General features: G+C 39.0%; 2 protein-coding genes across 4 annotated transcripts in view; one reads left to right on the top strand and one right to left on the bottom strand.

The window, feature by feature from the left end:
* Window positions 1-4,889, top strand: part of SDCCAG8 (SHH signaling and ciliogenesis regulator SDCCAG8) — a 104,363-nt gene extending 99,474 nt beyond the window's left edge. Inside the window, exons 18-20 of one of the 2 annotated variants that reach the window (XR_009277439.1) lie at window positions 740-822; window positions 1,766-1,796; window positions 4,752-4,887. Coding sequence is in view for 1 of the 2 variants with exons in the window: in XM_058836911.1 (XP_058692894.1) it covers window positions 740-790 (51 nt within the window). In the remaining variant the exon portion in view is untranslated. Of the gene's footprint in view, window positions 1-739; window positions 823-1,765; window positions 1,797-4,751 lie in introns of both variants that reach the window. The other variant, XM_058836911.1, reaches the window with a different exon arrangement.
* The window catches only part of AKT3 (AKT serine/threonine kinase 3), a 152,700-nt gene continuing 130,789 nt past the window's right edge, over window positions 4,074-25,984 (bottom strand). For both annotated transcript variants that reach the window (XM_058836914.1, XM_058836913.1), the window contains exons 11-14: window positions 25,366-25,580; window positions 22,632-22,719; window positions 13,459-13,561; window positions 4,074-11,429 (exon numbers count right to left, since the gene is read on the bottom strand). In XM_058836914.1, coding sequence (XP_058692897.1) covers window positions 11,344-11,429; window positions 13,459-13,561; window positions 22,632-22,719; window positions 25,366-25,580 — 492 coding nt within the window. In that variant the 3' untranslated portion in view covers window positions 4,074-11,343. The remainder of the gene's footprint in view (window positions 11,430-13,458; window positions 13,562-22,631; window positions 22,720-25,365; window positions 25,581-25,984) is intronic.

The raw sequence follows: 25,984 nt of genomic DNA, 5'->3' as shown, positions 1-25,984 counted from the left end.
TTACTTAAAACATACCATTTTTGTAGGCTTTTTATGTGTAGAAGTCAGTAAATGTTTAACCTAGGAGAATAAAATCCATACTTTGTTAAGCCCCAATCATAATCTATTTTATCTGGAAGTGATTGTGTTTTTATGGAGTTGGGCAAAAGTACAAAAATCATACAAAAGAGAAAAAAATCATTCAAATACTACACTTCTGTCGAGATTTGACTGGCAAAAGCTGCCTTCTTTATGTTCATTACAAGTTAGTTGTGCTCCAGAGGACACTTTTTGAGAACACTCAGAAAAGAAGAATGATATGAAAGTTATTACAAAATGAGCCCTAAAAATCTATTTGCAGCTATTTAAAGCAATGGTGGTTCTCTGGGAACTGGAATTCAGCCCAGAAGAGCTGCTTGGAATATCAGACAATTGTTTTAAGGAAGCTGAAGAACAGTTCACCATAAATGGAAGCACTTTGCAGAAAGATGCCTGTAGTTAGTATAGAAGTAAATACTAAAACCAAACAATTGCGGAGTCAGTGTTGATCAAAGGTTAAAGTAACCTCATATTCCACATTTTACTGTATTGTTCTCCTTTATAATTAACGAAGTTTTTGGAGGTTCTTTTGGTGGCGGGGGGGAGATGGAAGCAACCAACCATAACCTAATCTTTTAAAGATAATGTAAAATACACTAATCAAAATGTGCTATTGTATCTTAGAACATAAACCGCTAGTAACTGCAGTTGCATATTTCAGGAAAAGAAATGGGATGCAGATCTCAAACAGGACACAGATGGAATGAAGTAAAAACCTGGATGGATAAAGAGAAATGAGAAGAAGTAGGTATTTTTTTTCTATATCCTATATATAGAGTGGGGGGGAGAGGAAAGGAGAGCATGACTAAAACTATTTGCAGATGTGAGTTGAATCTGGCAAACACTTAAAGACAAAAGGAAGAAGGAAGTGTTTGAAACATTTTTGGGTTTGAAACTGTTGAAGATTTTTGCACTTTGATTTTTTCTTCTTTAAGCACTTAAAAATTTAAGGACAAACACTCCATAGCAAAGACAAGTTTACCTAACAGAATTAAAAAGAAAAAAAATCTTAAATATGTAAGCTGAAGGGAAAGGGGGATGTACAGCTCTTAGCTAGGAGGGGAACTTCTGGAAGATTTCAGATTTAACCCAGGCACTTTTTGTCTGGATAGTCACTAGGTGTTTGCCTTTGGATTTGGAATGCTTAGTTTTCTTGCTTCCAGTATTTTCTGTCTGAGGAAGCTTGAGTCATCCTTATCTCTTCAGAAAGGCTGCAATTGGTTTTGGAATAAATCGTAACAGTTAGTGTCACATTGAAAGAAACATTATCTAAATATTTGTATTTGGATCTGTGCTGTCTGAGTTACAGTAGTGCAACATAGTTATAGCTGTTCCTACTGCCTTGTAAGAGTTACTAAACTTTTAAAGTCTAAAGAATTTAAAATTGCGTCATTTACTTGAATCTAGCTGACCTAGTCAACAAACCCTAACAAGCCCTGAGCTTTTCAGAAGTCAGGTTACTTCCACTGCAGTTTTTATTTCTAATATTACATGTTTGTTGTATGGGGGAAAGACAGCAAAAAGGAAAAAAATGTCTTTAAATTCAGCTACATGCTGGTGTGTTGAGAGCCTGTTTTTCTTGGAAAACTCATTTGATACTGTAAGGAAAATTCAGGGGTTTAAAGTGAAGGAAAAGAATTTATAAAATAAGTATCTGATCCTGCTATAATGCTGCATTCCTTTACAGGCCACATGAGCATATTCAGGACCTTGTAAAGGTAATAAAATTTTAATTACGGGATTTACACCTTTCATTTTGAAAGTTTTTAGAACATTCAGGTTTGGAATTTCTACCTTTGAAAGTCTCTTGTATATTGGAACTCACTCTAAGGCAGAAGGATAAGAGAGATTTAATTGCCCTCCTACATAGTTATGAAATACAGAATACTAAATAAATATGTACAGAGAGCAAACAAACATCTAAACAGAGATTTCTGGAAACCTCAGCAACCCCCACCAGGCACGAGTGCATTTGTGAGGGCTGGAATGCCTCTTTCTTGCAGTATCTGCCTTGGTGTCCATCAGTTTGACAAAAATAAGTGTTTGTCCTGGTGGATAATCCCCTCACAGACCTCGGCTGCCAGAAGGGGTTGCTGGCCAGCTGAGCCAGAGAGAGCACAGACGGGTAGGATTTGGACCTTGAGGATTACTTCCAGCAAGGGCTGTCATCCTGTGCTGCTGCTCTGACTTCCCCATGAAGATCTCCTCCTGCAAGCCAGCTCTTCCCTGGCCAGGAACTCACACTCTCCCTGTGCTCTCCGTATGGCTGATCCACTAAAGCTCTCTCCGCCCTCCTTACAGATGTCTTTGTCACAGTGAGCATGTCTGTGATCTGATCACCCTTCTTCTAAAAGGAAGTTAAAGTAAACTCACCCGTGCCTGTGTTCCCGTCCTCGCCCCAGCTGCTCAGTGGGAGGCACTGTCAGAATTACAGCTGTTCTGGAGCAGGGGTTTTCTTTCCTTTCTTGTATCAGCACGAATTTTCAGTGAGGTCCCAGCAGTTAATGCAAAAGTGCTCCCAAGTGCCATGTTTGCTTTTTATTTTTTATTATATATTACAGAAGGGGGAGCCTTATTTCCAGCAAACAGGTAGGCCATCCATCTCTGCTGTCAAAAGTGATTCAAGCTGATCCTTACATGGCCCTCAACCTCAGGAGACCTGAAGATTGCTTTGGTTATTGGAAGAGAACTTTTGTTTTAGTGTAGTCTTAATGCACAAAGATGGTGCCTCTGCCAGGTGTTAGTAACAGCCAGTGACAGTCCACAGATGGTGGTTGGTGGATGTTGTTGTGGGGTTTTTTAAGCAGATGAAAATCTTCACTTCTGCTTAGATGGAGTTTAATCAGAAGTGATGCAAGTTAAACTATGACAGGAAGGGATAAAGATAGACCTCTGTTTGATGTCTGACTGCCCTGACATGAGGCTTCAAGTATTCAGCTTCTCAGTGTTTGTGAATCTGCAGGTGTGGGAGTTCTGTACATCAGGTCCAGTGTCTGGCTACTGGACAAAGCTGGACACCAGCTGAGGAGTTAAGCCTGGCCCTCCTGAGAGTTCCACCTTGAGTTTAACAGGCATGCAATGGAGGATGGAGGCACTGAAGTCACCTGAGTGCTTTCTAATCAAACAGGAAGTCAGTTGCTCTTCCCTCCTCCTAGTATAGCTGGCAGCAATAAAATCAGTCAGGCATCTGCAGTTCCACTCCTATAGACCCTTCCAACTTGTACATCCAATACCCTACCACCCTTAAAGCAGATGCCACTGAGGTAAGGAGGGAGTGTCCAGAGGAGCCTGGGCACTGTATGCTGCAGAGTTCTGTGCACTGAAAACCAAAATACTATTGGGAGGAGAAGAAACTCAGACTGGAAAGGACCCTACCCCTGACAGTCCAGTAACAACTCGTTTACCAAAAACCTGAACTTGACAGTGACAGTTGTGCCCATTTTGTTAGAGAATAGCATACCCTAAATGACAGCTTTAATACTTGGGCCCTTGGACAGTGGGGTAGAGACTCTGACAGGATTGGTGCTTGCTTTGTGAAGATGTTCAGGCCAGGCTGGAGTCAGGAGGAGGTTTTCCCACTTTGTCAATCAGGCTGAGGTTCTGCATCTCACAAAGCATTAATGCTGGGTAGCTGTGCTGGGGAAAGACACCCACAACAGAAATTTCCAGGAGACCTCTTCAAGAGTTGAGTGTTTGGGGTCCTTTTAAGCTTCTGCCCATACTCTAATGCTGAGGGTCCCTGCAGCACAGAGTAGGTTTCCTCTGGTTGTCACTAGCCAGGCACTGACATGGAATTAAAGCCCCAAGGATTTCCATTGCCATAGTTCCTTGCACTGGTTGCAGACACAACCGTAGCAGTTGGTGTTGGTGCATGTATTTTGGGGGAAAAAAATACCATGTTACTTTTTTTAATTATTTAATGAGCTGCAGCTTCATGAATTTTCTTTAATTCAGCCTAACCAACCAAGGGGGGAAGGAAAAAAAAAAACCTTCAGTCTTCTAATGCAAAACCAGCCAAAGTAGAAAGTTTATTTTTATTTCTGAGGTCATGTACATCTCTTAAATTCAATTTTTAGCACTGCAGTGGCTTAATTCGAGGTAGCTCCCCCAGCTCCAATAGTTTGATGTCTTGCTCAATTCAGTCCTTAAGTGCTACCGAGGAAGCACGAACAACAGCTATGCAAGATCTTCAAAACTGCGAATTAGCCTTCCCACCAGAGGTTTCCTACAGGCACCAAGGCAACAGTTTCCTATTTTGCTACAGCTGCCCACCCCTGACACATGCTGAACACTGCACAGTAAACATCCTCTGGCAAAACCCTGCCATCTTCTTCTTGGAAGGGAGAAGGGGCAGGATCTTAGACGTGCCCCAAAACAAAAGCTCACTTATTTACTGCTAAACAGGAGCCATGTCAAAAGCTCATGGAGATCCTGTTTTTCAGAAATCAGATATCTCTTGTTCTTGCTACCTGTAAGACTTCTGAGCTTAGAAGGAGTGAGGACAGCAGGCCCACAGGAAGTGCAGGCTTTGAAACTGTACTTGTTTACTCTGCCTTACTGCAGCCTTAACTAGTTTTTATTTCTCTAAGATCTTGCCTGTAGGTTGACGTGACACAAATGAGAAACACAGGCACTGCCATACAGACTACCCATCTCTTCGTTTTATCTTTCAGGTCTGCTCTGCACCTGGCTGAAACTTGTCTGAGGCTCACCCAAAGACACCTCTGCAGAAAACAGGCACACTGGCTAGTTAATTTCAGCTGGTTTCTATTTGGTTTTAACTACAGAATCACAAATATTTTGAGGCCTTACCTGCCTACCAAACTTTCTAGGACAACAGCTGAGACTTTTTCTGAAAAGACCAGGCTTGCAAGCCAGTTTTAACAGCTATTACATGGTGTGGATGTCAGTAATTTGTACAATTTATATAAAATGTTTTTATCTATTTTCATATTTGAACATACATGTCTATATTATTTACAGACTGAAATATCAATAAACATAATAGAATCTTTAGGTTCCTTGTTCTGTCCTTCTGAATTCAAGGGAAAGCATGTGCAGGGTGAGGAGGGAGAAGGGGGCTGTTTGCAAGTGCTGCATATGTACGCTCTCCTCCTTTCTAGAAACTCAGTACCAGAATATACCTGGGAACTTGATATTCAGCAGGATTTTTGTCACTTTTATATAAAAAGTGAGAGCCCCAGCAACTACTTACTAGCCAGAAAAGCGTAAGAAGATTGAGAAATATTCCACCTAATGTGGAGGAATTTCCATGGATCAGGTTCCTCTTTAAAACATTCACTGAACAAGGCCTTTAAGAGAAAGGAGCCCTTGATTATTGCAGAGGAGCCATTACAAGAGGTGCTGGGCTCCATACTGAGGTGGTGAAACTGGACTTTTCCACCAGCACGTATTCTGAGCACCAGCTGAACTTGGCTTCAAATTATTGAACTCAGAACATTTGGAGGGTACAGGTAGAGGGCTTTTTTTCTGGTTAACTGTATACTCATGTTTTTCAAGGTTACTTTTCAAATACCCAACTGTTTGAGAAAGAATTTATCTGAATATTTTGCTATCTAGTGTTGGATAAGCTACACACAAGAGAAAAGTTTCTATATCTATTTTTTTCAATGTAGTTGGTAAAGGGGGTGAACAAAGCACAACGAACAGTTCCCCAGCAATAAAGCTACTTCAGCCAGAATGAACATGGAAAACATAACAAAAAAATAGAGTAACAACACATGCAATAAATTACCATTGGGTGTGGAACACAATCCTTCCTTCCCTTATATTTTAACAATTATTAGTGGTACAGCCCTAACATCAAAGTGATTTTTCCTCCCTATTTCAATTTCCTGCCATATAAAACTGCCAAACACATCTGATCACCTCCCTGAATAGCTTCACGGATATGACACTGAGCATGCTGAGAAAGGCCTCAGGTCTTTAGGGAGAAGAAAGGCTGCTGAAGGAAAGCCCTCTCTAGTCAAACTTGGGATTTTTCACAGTAATCAGGCTGACAGCTTTTTAAGTGTCACTGCTTTATAGATGCCTACATAGTTAAGAATATACATTTATAAATGTAGGAAAATGCAAACTTTAATTTTATTTTTTTTTTATTCCTCAGCATAAATCTGTGTTTAAACAGGAGACAGTGCCTATAGACTATGCATGTAGAGGAACTCGGGCACCTATTCCTGGCACTTAGGCTTCACTGAGACCCTGGAGCACAGCAGGACCCTCAACCTTTCTGGACTTGCCTCACCTACAGGTGGCTTCTGGTGGCCACATGCAGGGCCCCCCACTGCCAGCCACCTACATGGATGTACAAGTCTGATTTCAACAAAGGGTCCTGGGCTGCCAGTATATAGCTCAATGTAGGTTTTTCATACTCATCCCAGGCATAGGTGCAACTATTGTGTTGTGGGGAGTCTACAAGGATTAACTTCCCTTGCAGCAGTTACTCTACTTTGTAGCAATTAATAAGTCATTACAGCACCAGGCCTACCTGTCTATATCCCTCCCTACCTTACCCTGCTCCTACTTAAGCACTAAATACTCGGTTTTACAAAGTTTACATGTATCAGACCCAATGATCAAATCCAGGTCAGCACACAGAGCGTGATTCCACAACACGGGATGCAGACTGACCACACAGTCCTGTCACTGCTGCAGTTTTGTCCCGGTCACTGACATCCTGATATCACTGAACTAACTGATGCTCTTTCCTATTCCAAGGTGGAGAAAGAAAAAAAAAAGAAAAAACCTGAGACATGGATGAAGCACCTCTATTCCTGAGAAGCATTCACATCAAAGAACAGAAAACCCATCAGAAAACCCGGATGACCCACTGCTTTAAGGACACTCAGCCCTCTAGATTGGCTGGATCAAACGGCCCTGGACCAGCCTATGGGCTTCAAAGAGTCCCATTCTGCAGTGCCCTGCAAATCCCACCTTCCCTTTTTTCCCCTCTCCTTGCCCAAACATCACCTAGCTGTGGGATATGAGGCCAAAAATTTAATCAGCTGAAAATTACTTAAATGGTGGATGTTCTGATAGGAGCTTATCTTCAAAAGTATAACCCAAATTTACTTTTTTAAGTGACATACATCTCATAGAGTTAACAGGAGCCACCTGTATGGAAACAGCCTCGATCCAAAGCACAGATACATTTTGCTTAATCATAAAATCTTTTTTTTTTTTTAACAATAGTGTAACTTAATCATTTACAAGCTGAAACTGTTCACCCAGTATCTGGAATATGTCACAGCGAGTTACAGTTATCACTAGGACTTCACAGCAAATAAAACTTGTAACTAAACATGCACAGATCATTATATATACAGTGATAAAAAAATAATGATGTACATTTTCTTGTAAGAAGAAATTAAGTAAATTCTTTGTGCATTTCAGGATTGAAACATCTAACCTATATAAAATTACTTTAAAATATGAAGTAAATATTTAACCCAAAATTTGAGAAATCTTTTGTAATCTGCAATATAGCCTTCTCATTTCCATTTTTCTTTCTCTGACACAGAACAACTTAAGAATTTTATCCTCTAAGATATTTAATAGTAATGTGCAGATATAAAAAAATACGTCCTCTGTGGCAAGCTTGAACATATATATATATATATTTACAATCCTCCAGAACAAATTAGCATTAAAAAACACAGAAGTAGCAGATTGACATAGTGCTTTATTTAAGCTGTCTGTACGAAGGAAAATAATGTGCATCCCTATCATATACGTGTAAAAATACTAAGGATGTACAGTGTACAAAAACAGTTTCTTGTAGTTATTTCACATCCTTGTGGGTCATATACTTAAGGAAATAAACAGTTTAAGTATGACCAACAGTAATACGGTTTCTTGGGTTTGTAGACGTGTCTGCTTAATATCCTTAACCATATGACTAGATCTTGCATGGATCTAATGAAAGAACTAGCAAGGTCAAGAAATGTCACAAACTCTAAAGCTACAGGGAGGTAATTCAATTACCAATTTAGAGGTTTTTATTTAAATAAATACTTTACATTTCATGCTTGCCTGTAATGCACTACCAGGAGCAAGATAAGGAAATTCTACTGTAGACAGTACAAACAGTAGCAGCAAAGTGTGTACATTGAGGTGTAATATATAGACCCTGCAGTTAGTAAGGAAAGACCTTACTTTTGTACTCTAGGAGAAGCACATGGCCCCTGCAAGAACAGTCAGCTTTAAGAAGCCACAAGTAAAAATGGAAAAAAAGGTAAAACAATACTGGAATAAATGTTCTTTAAGCAACAGGAATGTACTGGAAGATGGATTAGTGTGGAAAGCGAAGCTGTGTGCAAAACTGCCAAAATCCAAACAGAAATGACCTGTTTCCTCTGAGATGGCTGCAGTACAAGAGGGCATACTGTATGTCATGGAAGTCAGTACAAGCTGGAGTCAAGGTCTGAAATGTACTGTGCTCGAAAGGCTCACCAAGACAACCAGCCACCACCTCCTGTCCCAGTCCAACCACAACTGCAGACAGCAAAAGAAGAGCTTCAAAAGTTTCTCTCAGCACTGCTTATCCATTTCTCTGTCATCTGTTTCTAACACTGATAAGACAGAATCCCCCAGGCCTGGGCAGCACAAGGTGGCTGCTGACTCTTTGCATCATAAACTGGACCACTGACATTTCAGAAGGCAGACAGTGCAATGCAAAGTGATGTCTTAAAAGGCTTTCAAATAGTTCACTGCCAGGCCCTTCCTGCAAATGCGTACTACCTGGCTACGCAACAGAGAGCAAAGCACAGGGCGTCACTGCCACGAGGAGCTGCTGGCCAGAGCCACAGCCAGTCAGCCACTGGCTGGAGGTGCCCTGTGTCAAGAAACTTATTGCTATTACAAGCTGAAAACAGGGGAGAAAACACAGGTATGTAACACAGATTTTGAATCGCCATAGTTTCAGTGTGAGTACAAGACCTTTGCAGAGAACTAATTAATGCCCGTCTGTTAAGTACTTGGTTATTTCAGTCACTTGCTCACTGTGTCAGTGTAGACACCTCTACACCACCAGTCCAGCACAGACCTGCAATGCATTTGCTGCTCTCCTCTATCCGCACAGGGACAACATCTACACATCTTTAGTGTTACAGGGTGACATAATGAAATCCTATGCCGTTAGAATACACATCATGATATATTTCTATCTGATTATCCATCCATTACTAAAGATAAAACACGAAACATGAAAAATTGTCTAAATTACTCTGCATCTCTAGCTGCCGCGCTAAAATGCCCATCTACCCCTTGACCATCCCAGCACATGCACTGCCAGCAGTGGGCTTCATGCTTGGGCACTCAACTTTCCACATCAAGAGGCTAAGGCATCTGTGTAGGAACATCTCTCTTTTCAGACTCATCTACTCACTCACACAACGCAACCAGGAATACTCTGCAATATCACAGTCTTTGTGGGAGTTAACAAGAGCTGAACACAGAGATACTTCCAATGATAACCCACGGAGTCGGGGATTCCCGATGTCGCCTGCAAGGGTGCGCTCGGTCACTGTGCTGCATCACGCCCCAACTCCTAGCACCAAAGGGTTTATTATTAAGATTATCATTGCTGAAGATCAAAGCTAAAGTTTATGCACATGTTCTGTTAGACACAGATCTTCGGAAATGGAAAGACGTTTCCCTAGCAGTGGAGTGTTTGTTGTGATGTTTGAAATTCAGTCAATCAGGTACCACGTTTAAACATAACTTGCTGGGTTTCAGCACTCTTTTGGTTGAGGGCAAATCTTCCTTGAGAACAGCTGATCCCAGAAATTTACTCTTTTAATTGTTAAAATAAAGTGCTTTTCTTGTAATCACTGTGGTCTCGTTCAAATGCAATTCCTTCATATAGAACAGATATTTTCTCTTGTGCTGTCAGGCTCTTATGTTTATCCTAAATGGAGCACAAGATGTAGCTTTTTTGTCTGTTCACTTTTAACCCTTTGGCACATGAGGTTGGAAATCCCTACCTCCACTGCCAAACTGTTAAAAGACAGTATTTCATTCACAAAAATCTGGTTCTAAGTGGTATGTACAATTTCAGAGCCTTGTTAAAATTTCCACATGGGAGAAAAGTGCATTATTCCCTTCAGCTTGTACAGTCCTTCCATATATTACAAAATTAACTGCTATAAGCCTGTTCTAAGATGTAGCAGCATTTGCAAACATGACACATACAAACCTTATCTCTAAAAATAAATACTACTGCACTAAAACCAAAAACAAAAAACAAAAAACAGAAAAAAAGCATATTCAGAGTTAAACACCTGGAGAGGAAGCTAATTCACAAACTCAAAATAAAAACAAGTAAGGCAAACACCTGTTTACCTTGGTGCACACATTTTGGTGAAAAGCAATACCATTATGCCTGTCTACATTCTTCAGCCATCAGAGGTGATGCATATCATGAAAGAGAAAAGCATGAAAAAGATGTTATCTGGTGCAAATTATAAAACCCCTTGAACAACTTCAACTGCTGCTTTTATGCCTTCATTTCTTGCATGTATAATGTTCGATTCTCCATGATTGCACATGAACCTGGAAGTTCTAAGTGGCAGACTGGGTGTGCCCAGCCGTTCTGCTTCTTCTGTAGTATCCAACGGTAATTAAAAAATAATATATATATATTTATATATATCAACAGTTTAAGTCCTTCTCTCAAACATTTCCCAAACAAATTCCAGACAGATGTTAATGACAGAGACCTGCTTCAAGTAATGATATGCCTAACAGAAACCTTGCATATGTACATCACCACCTCTACATTTCCTCATTCTAACCAGCACAAACAGATGCATGAAAATGTTATCGCCTAGTCTGTTTAGACTAATTACAAATTTGATTCATCTTCTGGAAGAAGATAAGGTGGACCAACATGGCTTTTGTTTAGCCTCCACTGTGAGGAAAAATAGATGACTACTTGTTCACAAAGTGTACAATGCTGAAGTCAAGTCATCTACCTTCAAAGAAACTGTTAGTAACTTCTTGATGTTGCTATTATACTGAGACTGGGCAGCAGCAACAGCAGGAGAGCGGAGTAGAGAGAATCTCATATGTCATGCAAAACCAGAACGGCTTTTAGGTAGGTTTGGGAAAGAAACTTGTTCAATTTGGAATGGTCTCTGAAAGTGCCCCTGGTATCACAGTAGTATCTAGTACTGGTGGTGATGTTCAGGAATCATTTTCACTGATAAACCTAAGATGACAGAGAAGCAGCAGAACAAAAAAAAGTTATTCTCGTCCACTTGCAGAGTAGGAAAACTGGGGGAAATGCGGCCGCCTCTCATTGTCCATGCAGTCCATACCATCCTCGTCATCTGTATTAAGGAAGAAGTTCAAAACATCAGTATATTTGCCATAAAATTTGATTATTCACCTGACATTCAGTACATCTTTCAGGGTTCAATGCTGAGGTTAAAGGCTCAAGCTAAAGTAAGACTTCAGTTAAGCACATAAGCTTATGTTCAGACAGCGGGACCCTACTCACTGAAAGGACAGCATGCCCAAAAGTCACTATTTATTTCAGGTTGATTGTTTGGTTCATATTATTCTGATTGTCACCTGAGAACTTCAATCACAACTACCCCTTCTAGGCTCATCCAAACATGCTGGCACACCCAGCCTCTGGCAGCACGGAAGCTGAGTGCCAATTGAGGCAGCCAGTTTCCATCATTTATTGAGCTGAGCTCAGGAAATTATAGTCTTACTGTAGATATATTTAAATATTCCTCCATTTCAAAGGGATTTAAAAGGAAAAACAGATACAAAATGAACAATTCATACAGGTTCTATGTGTTTCAATTCTTAGATATTATTTTTAGTAAACTACTTATTTTTACAGTACTTACTGGGATCAGAAGAAATATGGAGTAAGCCAAATCCATAATTTTTTTTATTTACATAATTCTTCCAGTGCCAATGGAAAGCAGGCACCAGATGTTACCTAACTCTGAGAATTTGGATCTACATTCTCACATGGCTTTTTAACAGTGCTTATTCTTAAAGACTCCTGCTGAGACTATTATTCTAACCATGTATTTATATGCAGCCTTTCAAAATTCTGTGTCTTTTATATCTTAATATATTCTACACATAAAAGCTAGTTAATCCTGGTCTAACATTGAATCAAGAGAACCCAAGTTAATCCAAATTTTAGTAAAATTTGTTCAAGTTACAAAGATGAACAAATTCTTATCAAGATAGACAGGAGAAGAAAGGTTTCTTTTTTTCATAGCAGAGAGACTTAAAATCACCTAAATAATGGATTTTGAGCAACATGGTCTAGTGTAAGGTGCCCCTGCCCAAGGCAGGGGTATTGGAACCAGATGAACTTCAAGGTCCCTTCCAATCCAAACCACTCTATGTTTCTATGATTGTGTTCAAACACCAAAAATGCAAAATCCAGGAAATACTCTATATATGAACAGAAAACTGCAGCTAACCTAGGAGTCCTAAAACATCAGAAAATGAGCCTGCTTTATGAAAGGGTAAGCAACCATAACTAAGCCTTTATTTTTGTGATCCTCCTTTCTCAGCCTCCAATATGAAGAAACAAACAAAACCCTCAAATATTGCCATTTACAATGAAAATTCTTTAAAAACTCAGGAGCAAGATTTTAACTGCTCTGGCCTGTTAAGTAACTGTAAAGTCCTGGCTAGGCTGATCAGATCATGATTCTTGTGTGTAACACAACATGACAAAAACAAAAGTTATGGTGAAATCACATTCACTCCAATGTAGAAATTTTGCAAGGTCCAGTGCCATGGTTACATTCACATTAACACCTTCTTTAAGAGCCCCGCTGATGCACAGGACTTGATAGGAAATTATATTTTAAAGTAATTGATTTTTTTTCCAAAATGAAGTTTTTCATATTTCATATTTCAAAATATGCCCATCTTACTAAAGCTACACACCCACTGAAGCCACCAGCACTCTCCACATACTTAAAGAAGGGTCTGTGTTCCAATTACTTTGCTGAACTTGGACTTTGACTGCCAACCAGTAAACACTTGAAACTGGTGTCTTCTCTTATTTGAAAACAAACAAACAAAACCCCAAATCAACAAACAAATGAAAAAAACTCCAAACTAAATCACCACAAAAAAGCCCACACCAAAAATGCCCCCAAACCCCAACCCAGAGTGATCTAATGTTCTAAGTTTTGTAAGTATTGTATATTGAAAATAAAGCTGTTATTGAGAGTTACTCATACACACTTTCATATGAAGACTTTTATTAGCAACAGTGAGAACAGCTCTTCTATTCAAACAGAAAAAACTTTACACATTACTTTATTATAAACATAATTGTTACATCATGCTTATGCATCATTTCTGACTTACATTTTTCAGGTGGTGTTATTGTAATAGTCTGAGCTGTAAATTCTTCATCAAAATATCTGGTGTCTGTCTCAGATGTCACTTGAGGTTTAAAAGGAGGTACAAGCTGAAAGGCACCAAGAAATAAGAAAAAATTACTAAATCTCAAATCTGCCAAATTACTATCAGGAAAACAAGTAAGTTCTCTTTCCCTATGCCCCAGATCAAACAAGTAGGTCTGTTGAGAGACAGCTGACTCTCTAACTTCTAGTAAGAAGTAAAACCCATTTAAGTCAATCCCAAAAATACCAGTTTAGAATACAGTCAATAGCACAACAATACTAAATTCCAAGTATCACTCTCACATGACTTGCAGATAAATCGAGCTGCATAAAGATAATTACCTAGAAATTCTTCAGGCCAATTTAATTACCCGCATAGCTGTCAGGCAAAGGCATCTCTAGACACTTCACCACAACTGGGTGGTATAAACTGCTAAGAAGAAAAGGACTACACAGACAGCATAATAAGCATGGTTTGGGGTTTTCTTTTCAGAAAAAGAACTACATCTGAACTTACTGTTTAAAGAAATTGCATGATATGAAAATAAATTTTACATTTGAAAAAAGACCAGTACAGGCTTAAGGGAGTTGCTGTATCTAAACCTGCCTACTGCTTTCACAGCACAGTGTGGAATTTCCCAACAGCAAATCACTAGTATCCACTCACAGCCTGCAGGCAGGACTCCCATGCCCCTCTTTTGAACCAGCTTTGCTATACACCTTCTCCACCAAAAGAACTGCCAGTAAATTTTTACGGGAAGGCACACTGAGTATGGAACATCACACTTCATGCTGCCAGTCCAAAAACAATACAGCAGTTTTGTATGTATGACATAGCAAATTGTGTGTGTGTGTGTGTGAGTGTGGGTGTGTGTGTGTCTGTGTGTGTGTGTGTGTGTGTGTGGTGTGACAATGTTCTTGTTTGTACCTAGGAGTCCTTTGGTGCTATCTCCCCATATGCAATGTACAACACACCCTGAGAATAAATGTAATTGATTTTCCTTTCAATACAACAGGTTATATCCTGGTTCACTGATATTATCACCTTGTGTGGGGTTTTCACTAGTTTCACATTCTCTCTGTCCTCAACTCCAGAACACAAACACCAAACAATTAACTTGGTCATTTGTCCCACAGCAAAGGAGAAACTGCTGCTAACTCCCTCCTCTTCCCAAGTTCTATGCACTAGATGCACAGATGTACATGACCTGTACATGCTAAGAGACTGATATCATCTGATCCATATCTTCAATAACAGTGCAAGCAATTATTAAGCAAAACCAAATCTATCACTTCATATACCTAACAGAGTACAATAAATCTGATTGATACTTTTACAAAACTAAGTTCATCTTTCCCTTACATTGTCCTGAATGGAAATCATATAACAGCAGAGAAGTATTTTGAAGTAAAAGTTTGGGGCATTGTAGAACAAATTCTTAAGGAGCTAACATATATAAACACAACATCAGAAGAATCTTCCAGATAAAAATCAAGTTACATCCAATGTTTATAAACAAAGTACTCTATTTTATTGCACAGATTCCTCCACTTTTTGAAATTTATTTTTATATGCATCCAAGCTACCCCAAACAATTCTGCACTATTAAAGCAGATCTCCAAAGTTGTTCATCTCTCCAGCAATGCAAACACACTAGTCCTAATAAAAGACTTATTCCAGTCCAACATCCCACATTGCCATTTTATTTTTGTTTTTCTCTCTAAAAAAAGAACTCTCAAAGAGCCCATAAAACCCTGAAAACACCAACCAAAAAATGCAGCACACAAAACCCTGAAAACACCAACCAAAAAATGCAGCACACAAAACAAAAGAAAACAAAAGAAAACAAAAGAAAACAAAAAAGCTGACACAATATTACAGGAAACCAAGTAATGTATTCTAGTCAAGGCCAAGTGTCCACCACATCCTTTTAAAATGACAATTCCACAGATCTCAGCAATAAATTCTGTATGAAAAATACATATAGGTATGTAAAAAAAAAATACTTATAAGGTAACAGGTTTATAACAGTTTTACTACTTCCCTGATTGGAATGCTTTTTACTGGTTAGAAACAGAAAAGGCCATTTCATAAAAAAATAAAACTTGTCATTTTAAAATAATGAAAATACAAGCTTAGGAAAAATTTTCTTTTTTCTCAAGTCAAGGATAAGAAGCAATGTCTTTTCAATGGTGCAGCATACATAAGCAGTAGAAAAAACTACTCCTGCTGTGAAGTACACCTGAGACCTTTCATGCTACAACTGCTTTGCAAAGAGAAGGAGCAAATCCTCACTTCACAGTCTGCAACAACTGTGAGTCAGGCTGAAGTAGTTAATGAAACACAAAAGGTATGGCAAGGTAAGATCATTATAGGTAGCAGTGTATGGATGTGCTGCTGGAGAGGAAAAGGAAAATGCATCAGATGACAAGTTTCTTTCTCAAAAACTTACAGGCCAACTACTGTTTTATCCAGGGATTTGTTACTTCTTTGTTCTTAATCCACTGAGATGAACAAGCCTCACTACAACTTTAAATCATCCCCTTGTTCTCTCCATCTACCTGAAATAGTAATGGTTATGGAAAATACTTTGAAAACATTATTTTAGGAAGAGAAGCACAGCACTGAGTGATTCTTAAGGAACAAATAATTACAATTATTTTAATCAGGTATGAAAAGCACCATTAAAACAAAACACATTAAGCTGGTGCTCCAATTCAATGTTCAACAGCTAGGCTTACTAGAAAACTCTTTACCAATGACATCCAATAATTTAGCTGATGAAAATTGCAGTGATGACAGAAATTCAGCTGTCTGGGGAAGTGAAACAAGTAGAAGACCTGAAACTCCAGGCTGTAGCAAAAAGGGAGGGACCTGATGCAAATTTATGTCAATGTTTTTTTAGGATTCATCTATCTTACAGCAGTATCTTTCATATCCTGGATATTAAAGGCATTTGGAAACTTCATTGACTACAAAAACAAACTGTCCAGCCATGCAGCTCTCCACAGCAGCATACACTGTTTTTTATCTAGGCTGTGCCCTTATGTGCACCAACAACCCCTAAAAGCTTTGGAAAAGTGGAAGCAATAGCTGAGGTTAAGAAGCACAGATAAAGCCGAACAGAAGTAGCAGAAAGGTTTCTTCAATCTTTCCATACACTTTGCCTCCTTCCCTCACAGCATCACCTCCACCACCCACACAGCTGTGTGGACAGAGAACTGAGGATTGCTCCTTTCCATCTGTTCTACCTCACCTACACCAAACCAAATGGGGCTAAAGTCTTGTGGACATCCCACTCCAGACTCCTGAGATGACACTAAAGGCACACCTCCCCTTCCCCAAGCAAATTCTTGGCAATCATCTTTCTGGAGGGGTGTCTCCTTTGTCCATTAGTTGTCAAACTTCATTTAAAAACAGAAAGCAAAATGTCCACAAATTTCAGCTGTAATGAAACCATTAGAAAGACAAGCAAGGTGCGAATGCTGCAGAGATAAACACTTAGAGTGACAGTCCAGAAGCTTCCAGATAAATCACAAGGAAGACCGAAGCTGAGGTTTAACAATAAAGATTAAAACACCGAACATCAACAACCACTCTGATGATCACAACATGAAGATGCCACTCTATAGCCAACAACATTTCACATTTGGTGCACAAGGAAATAGTATCCACATGCTATTGTCACAGCTATTCCTCACTCCTGGCATGAGAAATCAGAAATGCAAGAGGGATGTAAGCACCAGAAGGCACATCCATTAACCTGTGCCCAAAAGGAGTAAGATAAGCTTTTGTTAAACACAGGCCTTGTCAGTCTGCAAGAGAATCACACTGCTTGGTCCTGGCTGCCAAGCTTTAGTATGGGATAATTTTCTTCTTTTAGTGGCCCCAGTTCAGAAAAATGCTCCAACCAGACAGGGAACCGCACTTCCTGACTTTACTGTATGGAGCAGAAATACAGATTTTCTGGGTTTATGCATTACACACATACACATATGCATGGATATGCATGTGTCTGTACAAATAAAGAAATAAAAGTCTAAACTCAGTGTGAGTTAAGTGACTTTAAGAGTTTGTGATCAAGACAAAAATCCAATTTCATATCCATCTGTCAAGCTGAATCTGCCCTGGCCATTTCAAAGGCTTGATGTTAGAAATGACAGCAGAAGCAGTATCAAATTCTTAGCGTCTTCATTATCTCCAGTGAATGGCATTTCCATTTGGCAAACATTAAGGGCAGTGTGTGAGAAACACCACAGTTTTTCCACAGTTCAAGTCCTGGAAAATTTGACACCCATCTCCTAGAGGAAGGAAAGGGGCAGGCACAGTATTTGACTGTTGTAAGTACACTGAGATGCACAGGCTTGATTCTACACCTTGAACTTTCTCACACTTAGTGTGCAACGACATAAATACTTCAGTATGAAAGAAGATATGTAACACTACTTGCTCAAAGATAATTTACCAGGAATCACTTGTCTTGGTGTTGTATAGAAAGTGGCTGAAGCTATCTCAAAGTAACCATGATACACTCAATCTGCCAAATGAAAGAGATGCTTAAGAACATCAATGGGATCTTTCTTCTCCTTTTAATTTAAAGGGAATTTTTAGGGAATCACAGAATATGCTCAGTTGGAAGGGACCCACAAAGATCATCGTGTCCCAGCCCTGCACCACACCATTCCCAAGAGTGACACCATGCATCTGAGGGCGCTGTCCAAACACTTCTTGCGCTCTGTCAGGCTGGTGCTGTGGCCACTTCCCTGGGGATCCTGTTCCAGTGCCCAGCCACCCTTTGGGTGAAGAACTTTTCCCTAATATTCAACCTAAACCTCCACTGACACAACTTCAGGTCATTCCACTACCATAAGAATCCCATCAACCATCAGACTGCAGCCAAATTGTCCTGAATAGATGGGAGGAATACCTGTTCATGCCCCTCAAACTAGAGTTTCCACCTAGGGGAAAGAAGGTAATTTGAGTTGAGCTTCAAGATGATCAATAGGCAATCCTGTAGGGACTGCTTCCTCCCCATACATGGCACCAAAGGCAGCTTGCTGCACAGCCAGCAGCCACAGCACAGCCAGGAACTTGGAATACTCCACATACCCTGCGTGTGGTGGTCCTAGGCAGGGAGATGAGAAGGAGCTGGAATTTCAGTGGTGGAAGGATGTATGTCCACCGGAAAACTGGCTTCAGCAGTGAGGTTTACCCACAGATTAACTGTTTTCCAAGTGATACAATGCTGTTACCACGGACAGAGGGAATCCACAAACCCCCAGCAACGTTTGTTTCAGAATCAGAGACACTTTCCTTGCTGTAAATTCCAGCAGCTGGGAGAAGGGTGGCAATCAACATCTAGGTCTGCCCATACAGTTTAAGGTATCAGTGGAAATACAATGAAAGTATCAGACTGGTTAGATGTTGTCTGATCTTTTTATGCCTTTGCATGGTAACAACACAAAGCAATCACTGAGGTAATTTCTGCAGGTTTTGTGGCAGTGCAGATAATTTTATGAAAGTAGTAAATACTATTCAAATAGCAACAACCTAAAATCAAGTGGTGGTACTTTCCTATTTATGTCTCACCCTTTCCCTTCAAATTCTGATACACAGAAGTATTTAAATGTGCATTTAAGACCATAGTTATACTGCAGATTTTTCCAGGCCTGAGCCCAGGACTTGGATCATGGGATTTCATCATTTCCTGGGTTCGTGTCTTGAGTAAACCAAACACATCTGAAGGGTAAGGAACAGCTTCTTGCAGCTGTCAGACTTCCTGCTGGAAGTTACTGCTTTCACAATGGGACAGGCACCTCCAAAAGCACCACCTGCATCAAACCCAGGCCTCCCACTTCAACTATTGCTGTCACTTGTCCTTGCTCCCTTCCCAGCACTAACAGATTCAGTTGTTGGCATTCCCTAATTTTCTTCAGGGACAATCAGAGGTATCACCACAAATCAGAACACGTATCTCAGCGCAAATTTCCACATGGTTTCTCTCATCTTTCATCCATACTATATGCAGGAGGAAAACCAAGCCTCGCTAAAAGGTGTGGACCTCCTTTGCCATGAAGCTACTGAGTGCTTCAAGCTGCAAGCCTGAAAAAATACCCAAATTTTGACCTTTTAATTAATGCCCATGTGCTTTTTGTTCAGTGAAAAACCCTAAACAGAACATCTGACACCTTTAGTGTATGTCTGGTACCCAAGTAAAAATACGATAAAGCAATTCTTACATGAGAAACAGAGAAATTTCAAAAAGTTTCCTGATTCTACCTAAAAATAAAACAAATATTTTATTTAGTACATGGGCTTTTGAAGTCTTCAGAGTTTGCCAAACTATTCAATTTCTCATACTCAGTCAGAGAGATAAAAACTCATCAGGGCTGAGATGATCACAGGAAGAACCTGGCACAGGCTGCTCTTTTTCATATGCCCTCATGGTTTTTCTGCCAAAAATAAATACATCAGATCACAAATGCTAACTAGTATACATTTTTCATTTAAAGGCAACGACCTTCTCTGTTCCAGTATGCCATACAATATTTTTTTATCGTTATGTAGTACCAAATTAGGTTAACTAGTTAGCAGTATCAGAAACCTAATAATTCCATTTGACCATTTGGATCCATTTGACCTGACAGAGCTGTGGTCTGTCACATGAAACACATGAAACAGTTTACAGATATATAATTCTGTTTCTAATCACACCAGTAAAGTGATAACCTAGTAAAATGATAAAATTAGAGGCACAGGAGTGCAGTGTGCCCTTGTACAAAATTATTACCCAGCATCTACTTAGAATACACATAATTTTTTTGTTTCCATTACTCTGAAAGTGAACTTCAGTTCTTTCATTTCTAACAGAAATATACTCCTGAAATGCAGCCAGAAAATTACAGTGCGATGGTGCTTAAAACTCAGGCAAAATTACTGTGAAATTTTTACTATGCAAATAATTATATCCACTATCAATTTCTTTAAGTGACCCAACCGCTAAAGACTCTACATCCAACAACAAACAGCAACAGAAGCAAGCATAGAATAAACCTATTTAAAAATCAAATTGCTCTGAGTTATTTTAGAATAACAAAATACCTCAAAAATATTCATATAAGCATTCCAATGAACACACTTGATGAAAGTTCATTAACCTTATTATTATGTTTGAGGATTATATTTCAGAGCACAGCTCTGAAGTCTGCAGAGTGCAAGACTGTATGTGCAGAAGGAACAACTAGATATTTTAACCAGGCAAACAGCTTTGTAAGGAACAAAGAGGAACAAAACTATTTTTAATTAAACAGAAAAGCACAGTGTCAGAAGTCATTTTCATGACTTGTTTTTCCATAAAGGACACACTGTGTGATAATACAGCACAAAATCAATGCCTATGATCCTTGAAGTGAACTGTTCAACTGAGGAAATTTAGTTGATGTTTCACTGGCAAATTTAGTTTCTCAAAGTAACGGTGTCCAGAGTAAACAGAGAATGACTAGAGTTTCTCTAGCTATAATACTCCAATAAGCCATGACCACTTCTATGAGCATAAAAGCAAAGTGCAGGAATTTATATATTTTTATATAATTTTTTTTAAAAAAAGTCTGCAAAATTCCTCCTTTTTTTTTGATAGCTCAAAAAAAAGATCTTGACTGAAACACGTTTGCCATGTTCACTTGGAAAGAATCAAAGCACAAGCAGTCAAGACTATCTATATATTCCTAACTAAATAAAGATGCTGGACACAGTATAGAATTGAAAGGTCTATTTCTAATGTAAGATAATTAAGAAATGTTGTTGAAGAGAGCAAGAATAATGTAACAGCCTTTTTCTTCCTCACCCACTCCTAGCATATTGCAATCTTATTGATTTTAGTGTTTTGGTTTTTTTTACTCTAGAAAGGTCCTCAGCTTGTATTTTTAGATTTTATCCTCAGTGCTTCTCTACAATGTCCTTACATAACCAAACAGTGGTTGAGCTCATAAAGTAACCTGATTAATACACTTGCTCTGATTATTTATTGTAGAGTTTCTTGAAACCTTGTGATACTGCCAGGGAAAAATCACACTTCTATCAAGTAATTTCAGAGTACCATATTTTGTATCATCATATACAGGCTTTTATTTCAATTCCGGTATTTGTCAGAGAAGTTACCACACCAACAACCACACATTTTTAAAATTCCAGTTCAATAACAACTGAAAAAACAGTTTGTATCATTGACATTGTAGCATAAACATATTCTGCTCAGTCGTATGTCTTCCATTTTCCTTTAATTTGAACAAAGCAAAAAAAAAAAAGGAGAAAAAACTATCTTTTAAAATTACGCAGCTCAACTGGCAGATTAACAATGTAAAACAGTTGGGGAAAAAATAAAAGTCTTTATCAAAATAGAAAGGGTTTATAGCAACAAGTAAATTCTTACAGAAATACTGAGATAAAATCAGTTTCTGTATATAAAACAACTTAAGTTGAATTGAGTTTCACTCCCAAGTAAGATAAATTCATTTTCTAAAATCATTCCCAAAGTGTTGATCATTACAGGAACAGGACTGAGTTTGGAGAAAACTGTTCCAGTTTAATTCCCAGCACTTGCTTTCTCCACAAGCTGTTTTGGCTCAGTGTTTCAACACTATTTTAATTTTCTTAGATATCTCTTGAAGTTTGAAAAAGATTTCTACTTATACACAAACAGTCAGAAAGTAGATTTTTACCTGAGTTCCTTACAATCATTTAATTTCCCCTTTTCATAAAACAACCTTTCACTAAAAAGCAGAAATAAAATAACAATTCAGGATAAACTATATTACATTTTTCACATTATCTTGAGTCACACATGTACTTTTCTCTTGAAAGCCCAGGAAAAAAAGAAAAGGAAAAAATTTGGATATTTACATAATAAAAGGTTTAGGTTGGTTTGCAAAATTTACTTCTGGTGAACTGACAAATTATTAATGAAAACACAGGATTAGGCACATTGATTTTGACCTTGTTCAGAACAATTATTCATTCGTAGTAACACAAAAAAGTTCCAAAGAAAAAAATTACTAAGTACAGGGAACAGCAATCTATGACTATCATGGAAACCACCTTGCAGAAGCCAGATTATTCAATGCCATATAAAGACATACCTTTTTATCATATACATCTTGCCAGTTTACTCCAGCAAAGAAACTATGACGCATGATTTCTTTTGCATCATCTGGGCCTCCTCCAAGCCTAAAGAGAGTGGGAGGAAAAAAAACCACATATTAAACTTTTATAGGGAGACCAAGTTATGGTTGGAAAAGAGACCATTTCTTTTTGACTATCTGTGCAAATTCTCACCCAATTAATATATAATTTCTACCTGTTTAATATGAATTCTGGTGATCGCAATAGTGGAAGTACCCATGCCATGGTCTATTCTTTTTGATTGTTCCAGCTACAGTGTTCATTACTGGCCATTATGAGCTTTTTTAGTAATTCATTAATTTTAAAAACATACTTAAGTTTAGTTTGCTTGAAAGCCCAACTAATGTCCGGGCACTATTGAAAACCCAAACCAACCCAATAATGTTGATATAAAATTTTGCCAAGGATGTGCCAGGCACTGAATCAGTAATGACTCGTGCATGATTTTTATACAGTGTTCACTGCTGTTGCATCTGGGTGCTGTAACAATTAACCAATTACCATAAAATAGTCTCAATCTGAATCAATTAGTATAAATTAATAAATTGTAGGCCTGCTGAGAAAGTTATTTAAAGGCCATTGTAAATAACCGCAGCACTCACTGTGGCCCATAGCTTGCCACAGCCAGACTCTGTCTGGTAAATCATCTTAGGAAGTGAATTTCACCTTCTTTGGGTGAACTTGCCCAAGGCGGTTTGAGCTCAAAGAAGTGGTCACTGCTGCCAGAAGAGGAGTATCCTGCCCATACCTCTCTTCTCTCATTTGCATCTACAGCATCATTACCATTTGATGACTGTGAACAGAATCAGCTCCCTAACCTGGAGAAAAACTAACCCTGCCATGAGAATAGAAGAAAGAAAGGGCCAATTTTTGTTGCATTAGCAAGTCCACTTTGACCTGACAAGCTGAGTGAGCTCCCTTGAGCTGCTGCTATTGGTTGAAAAATAACCTCACATCCAGGGATGGAAACCTCTGTCCTCAACAGCACACTGACTTTCAGGACTGCTCAGCTCTCATGTAACTGCTCCCTGAGACTGGGGATCCTATTGCCCTAACAGACGGAAGCTGCAGCAGAAAAAACCTACTCTTAACTAAATAAGCAGACCATATGTGGTAAATGTTAACAAGAAGAGTGACAAAAACAGTGTGTTTTTCATTAAAAGGAACTACTACAGATATAAAGACAAATTCTAAAGGCAAGAATTTAAGTAAGATAAATTCTTTTCTAAAGCATTTATTGTAAAGAGGAATAATTTCCACAACCAAGAAAAAAGTCTGTTTTGGTGTTACCCTGCTGCCAAATTTCAAAAACATTCTGGACTACTACATCAGTCTTGCAATAACTGAGTGTAAAGTTATTCTAATTTTCAAGCTGTATTCCTCGTTTCTCAACTACTCATTGTAAAATTCTCTTCATCTTGGCAAAACATGGCAGTTAGCCTTCAGTCTCCAGACTTCTCTCAATATCTTCTAGCTGCTCACAAAAAAGCTGAGTTGTGTTAATCTCAGTGCTCCTCCCCTATTTATCATTAGCTAGCACAAGAACTTGAATATAAACAGCTTCTAAATTTAAGTCTGTAATAAACACTACTGTCTGCAAAGATTAATTACAAGGAAGCATCTTTCCAATTATAAAGGTTAATATATTTGATGGGTCAGATTGTTTGGAGGTTAAAAAGTATTAGGAGTTGCTACAGAAACACAGTTTTACTCTACTCTGCCTACATTTGGCTGGCTGGTCACAGTTTGCTTTTCCTGAATACAGTAAGTTCAGCTGAAGCAGACAAGCTGACCACTTGTGCTGTCCCACTTGCTGCACTTGGCTGCATCCAGGCAAATCCCTTGAAGAAACACAGCACCCAGTCTGGACCTGCATGCCTGTGGGCAAAAACTCAAAACTTGAGAACAACCAGAGGCTGAAGGAGGACTACAGAAGAGAGGCAGACAATGTCTGCTGCCCTAAATCAGGCCAAGAGACTCAGAAGAAAGACAAAGATATTGGGGGGAACAAAGATACCCACAGACAAATCCCACTGATTTACAAAGTCAGAGATTTTAGAGCCACAGAAAAGTAGACATTGCTGGTCCAGTACTGGAGCCACTGGAAAATGGCTCTCCTGGGCAACAATCCCAGAGGGTGAAGCCCATCACAAAAGAGCACAGACAGCAGCTGGGTGATACTTGAGTTCAAACTGCTCTCTGTAAATTTCATTCCAGTTGTATTCTTTGCCAAATTACTAATTTAATGGTCTAATATGTGATTTATTTATGTGCCCTAATAAATGTGGCTGTGGCTGTCTATGCCTCTTTCCTCTCATGATCACCAAGAAGTGCTGCAGGCCCATGAGACAAGGCAGTGAACCCAGGGTTAAGTTATACTGGAAAAACAATTGAGATCTTTCCCTGTGTTCCAGTACACATTGAAACTTGAAGAGATTCCTGTGTTTGCTGTGAATGATTTAAAAAGATTGTCTTCTACAAGCTTTTCTTCCTTTCTCTGGTTAAATTAATTTTGTAAATCATTGCTGCATTGAAAAAATGGAAATACAGGATTGCAGGGCTCTGTATGACCTTTTCCTGTGATTGACCGCTCCTTCAGCCAGGAAGACCAGGCACCACAGACCTATTTTTACATTACCCAGCACAATTAGAGCATTTGTTATGCCTGTATAACCAATTCATCTCACTTACCGCTTATTTGGATCCTTTATCAGTAGGCCTGATAGTAATGATTTTGCATCTGCAGACAGAGTTCGAGGAAATTTTATGTCCTCCATTAGTATCAGTTCAAATAGTTTCTCATGATCTTGGTTGTAGAAAGGTAATCTTCCACACATCATCTCATACATGACAACCCCTAATCCCCACCAGTCCACTGCACGACCATAGTCATTATCTTCTAACACCTGAGACAGAAACCAAAAGCATCTTTAAGACATAAACTATTTCATTTCAGTCTGTTTGATGCATCTCTATATGAATGTGTTTCTGAGACTCCTATTTTCACAGTATGCTGAAAGGACTCCCAGAACCTGACTCAAAACTGCAGCACTGATACACACCTGAGCTCACTGAAATTCCAGGCTTACCAGGCACTGCACTGCTAAAAGCAAACTTAAAAATTGACAATGACCTGATCCAAACAATCATACTTCTTTTTACCCTTTCCTGTGTCCTCTATCAGGCCATTTATACCATCCACAGCTTTGGGAAGAGACACTATCTACATGGGATCTAATGCCTCAGTTAGAAGTATGAAGCATCTGTTTGCTCAGTCACGTCCCTCTCTTTTACCCCACCTGTCTAAAGT

This window comes from Poecile atricapillus, chromosome 3 (assembly GCF_030490865.1).
Source record: "Poecile atricapillus isolate bPoeAtr1 chromosome 3, bPoeAtr1.hap1, whole genome shotgun sequence".
Classification (NCBI taxonomy): Eukaryota; Metazoa; Chordata; class Aves; order Passeriformes; family Paridae; genus Poecile; species Poecile atricapillus.
This window is presented reverse-complemented; position numbering and strand designations above follow the sequence as displayed.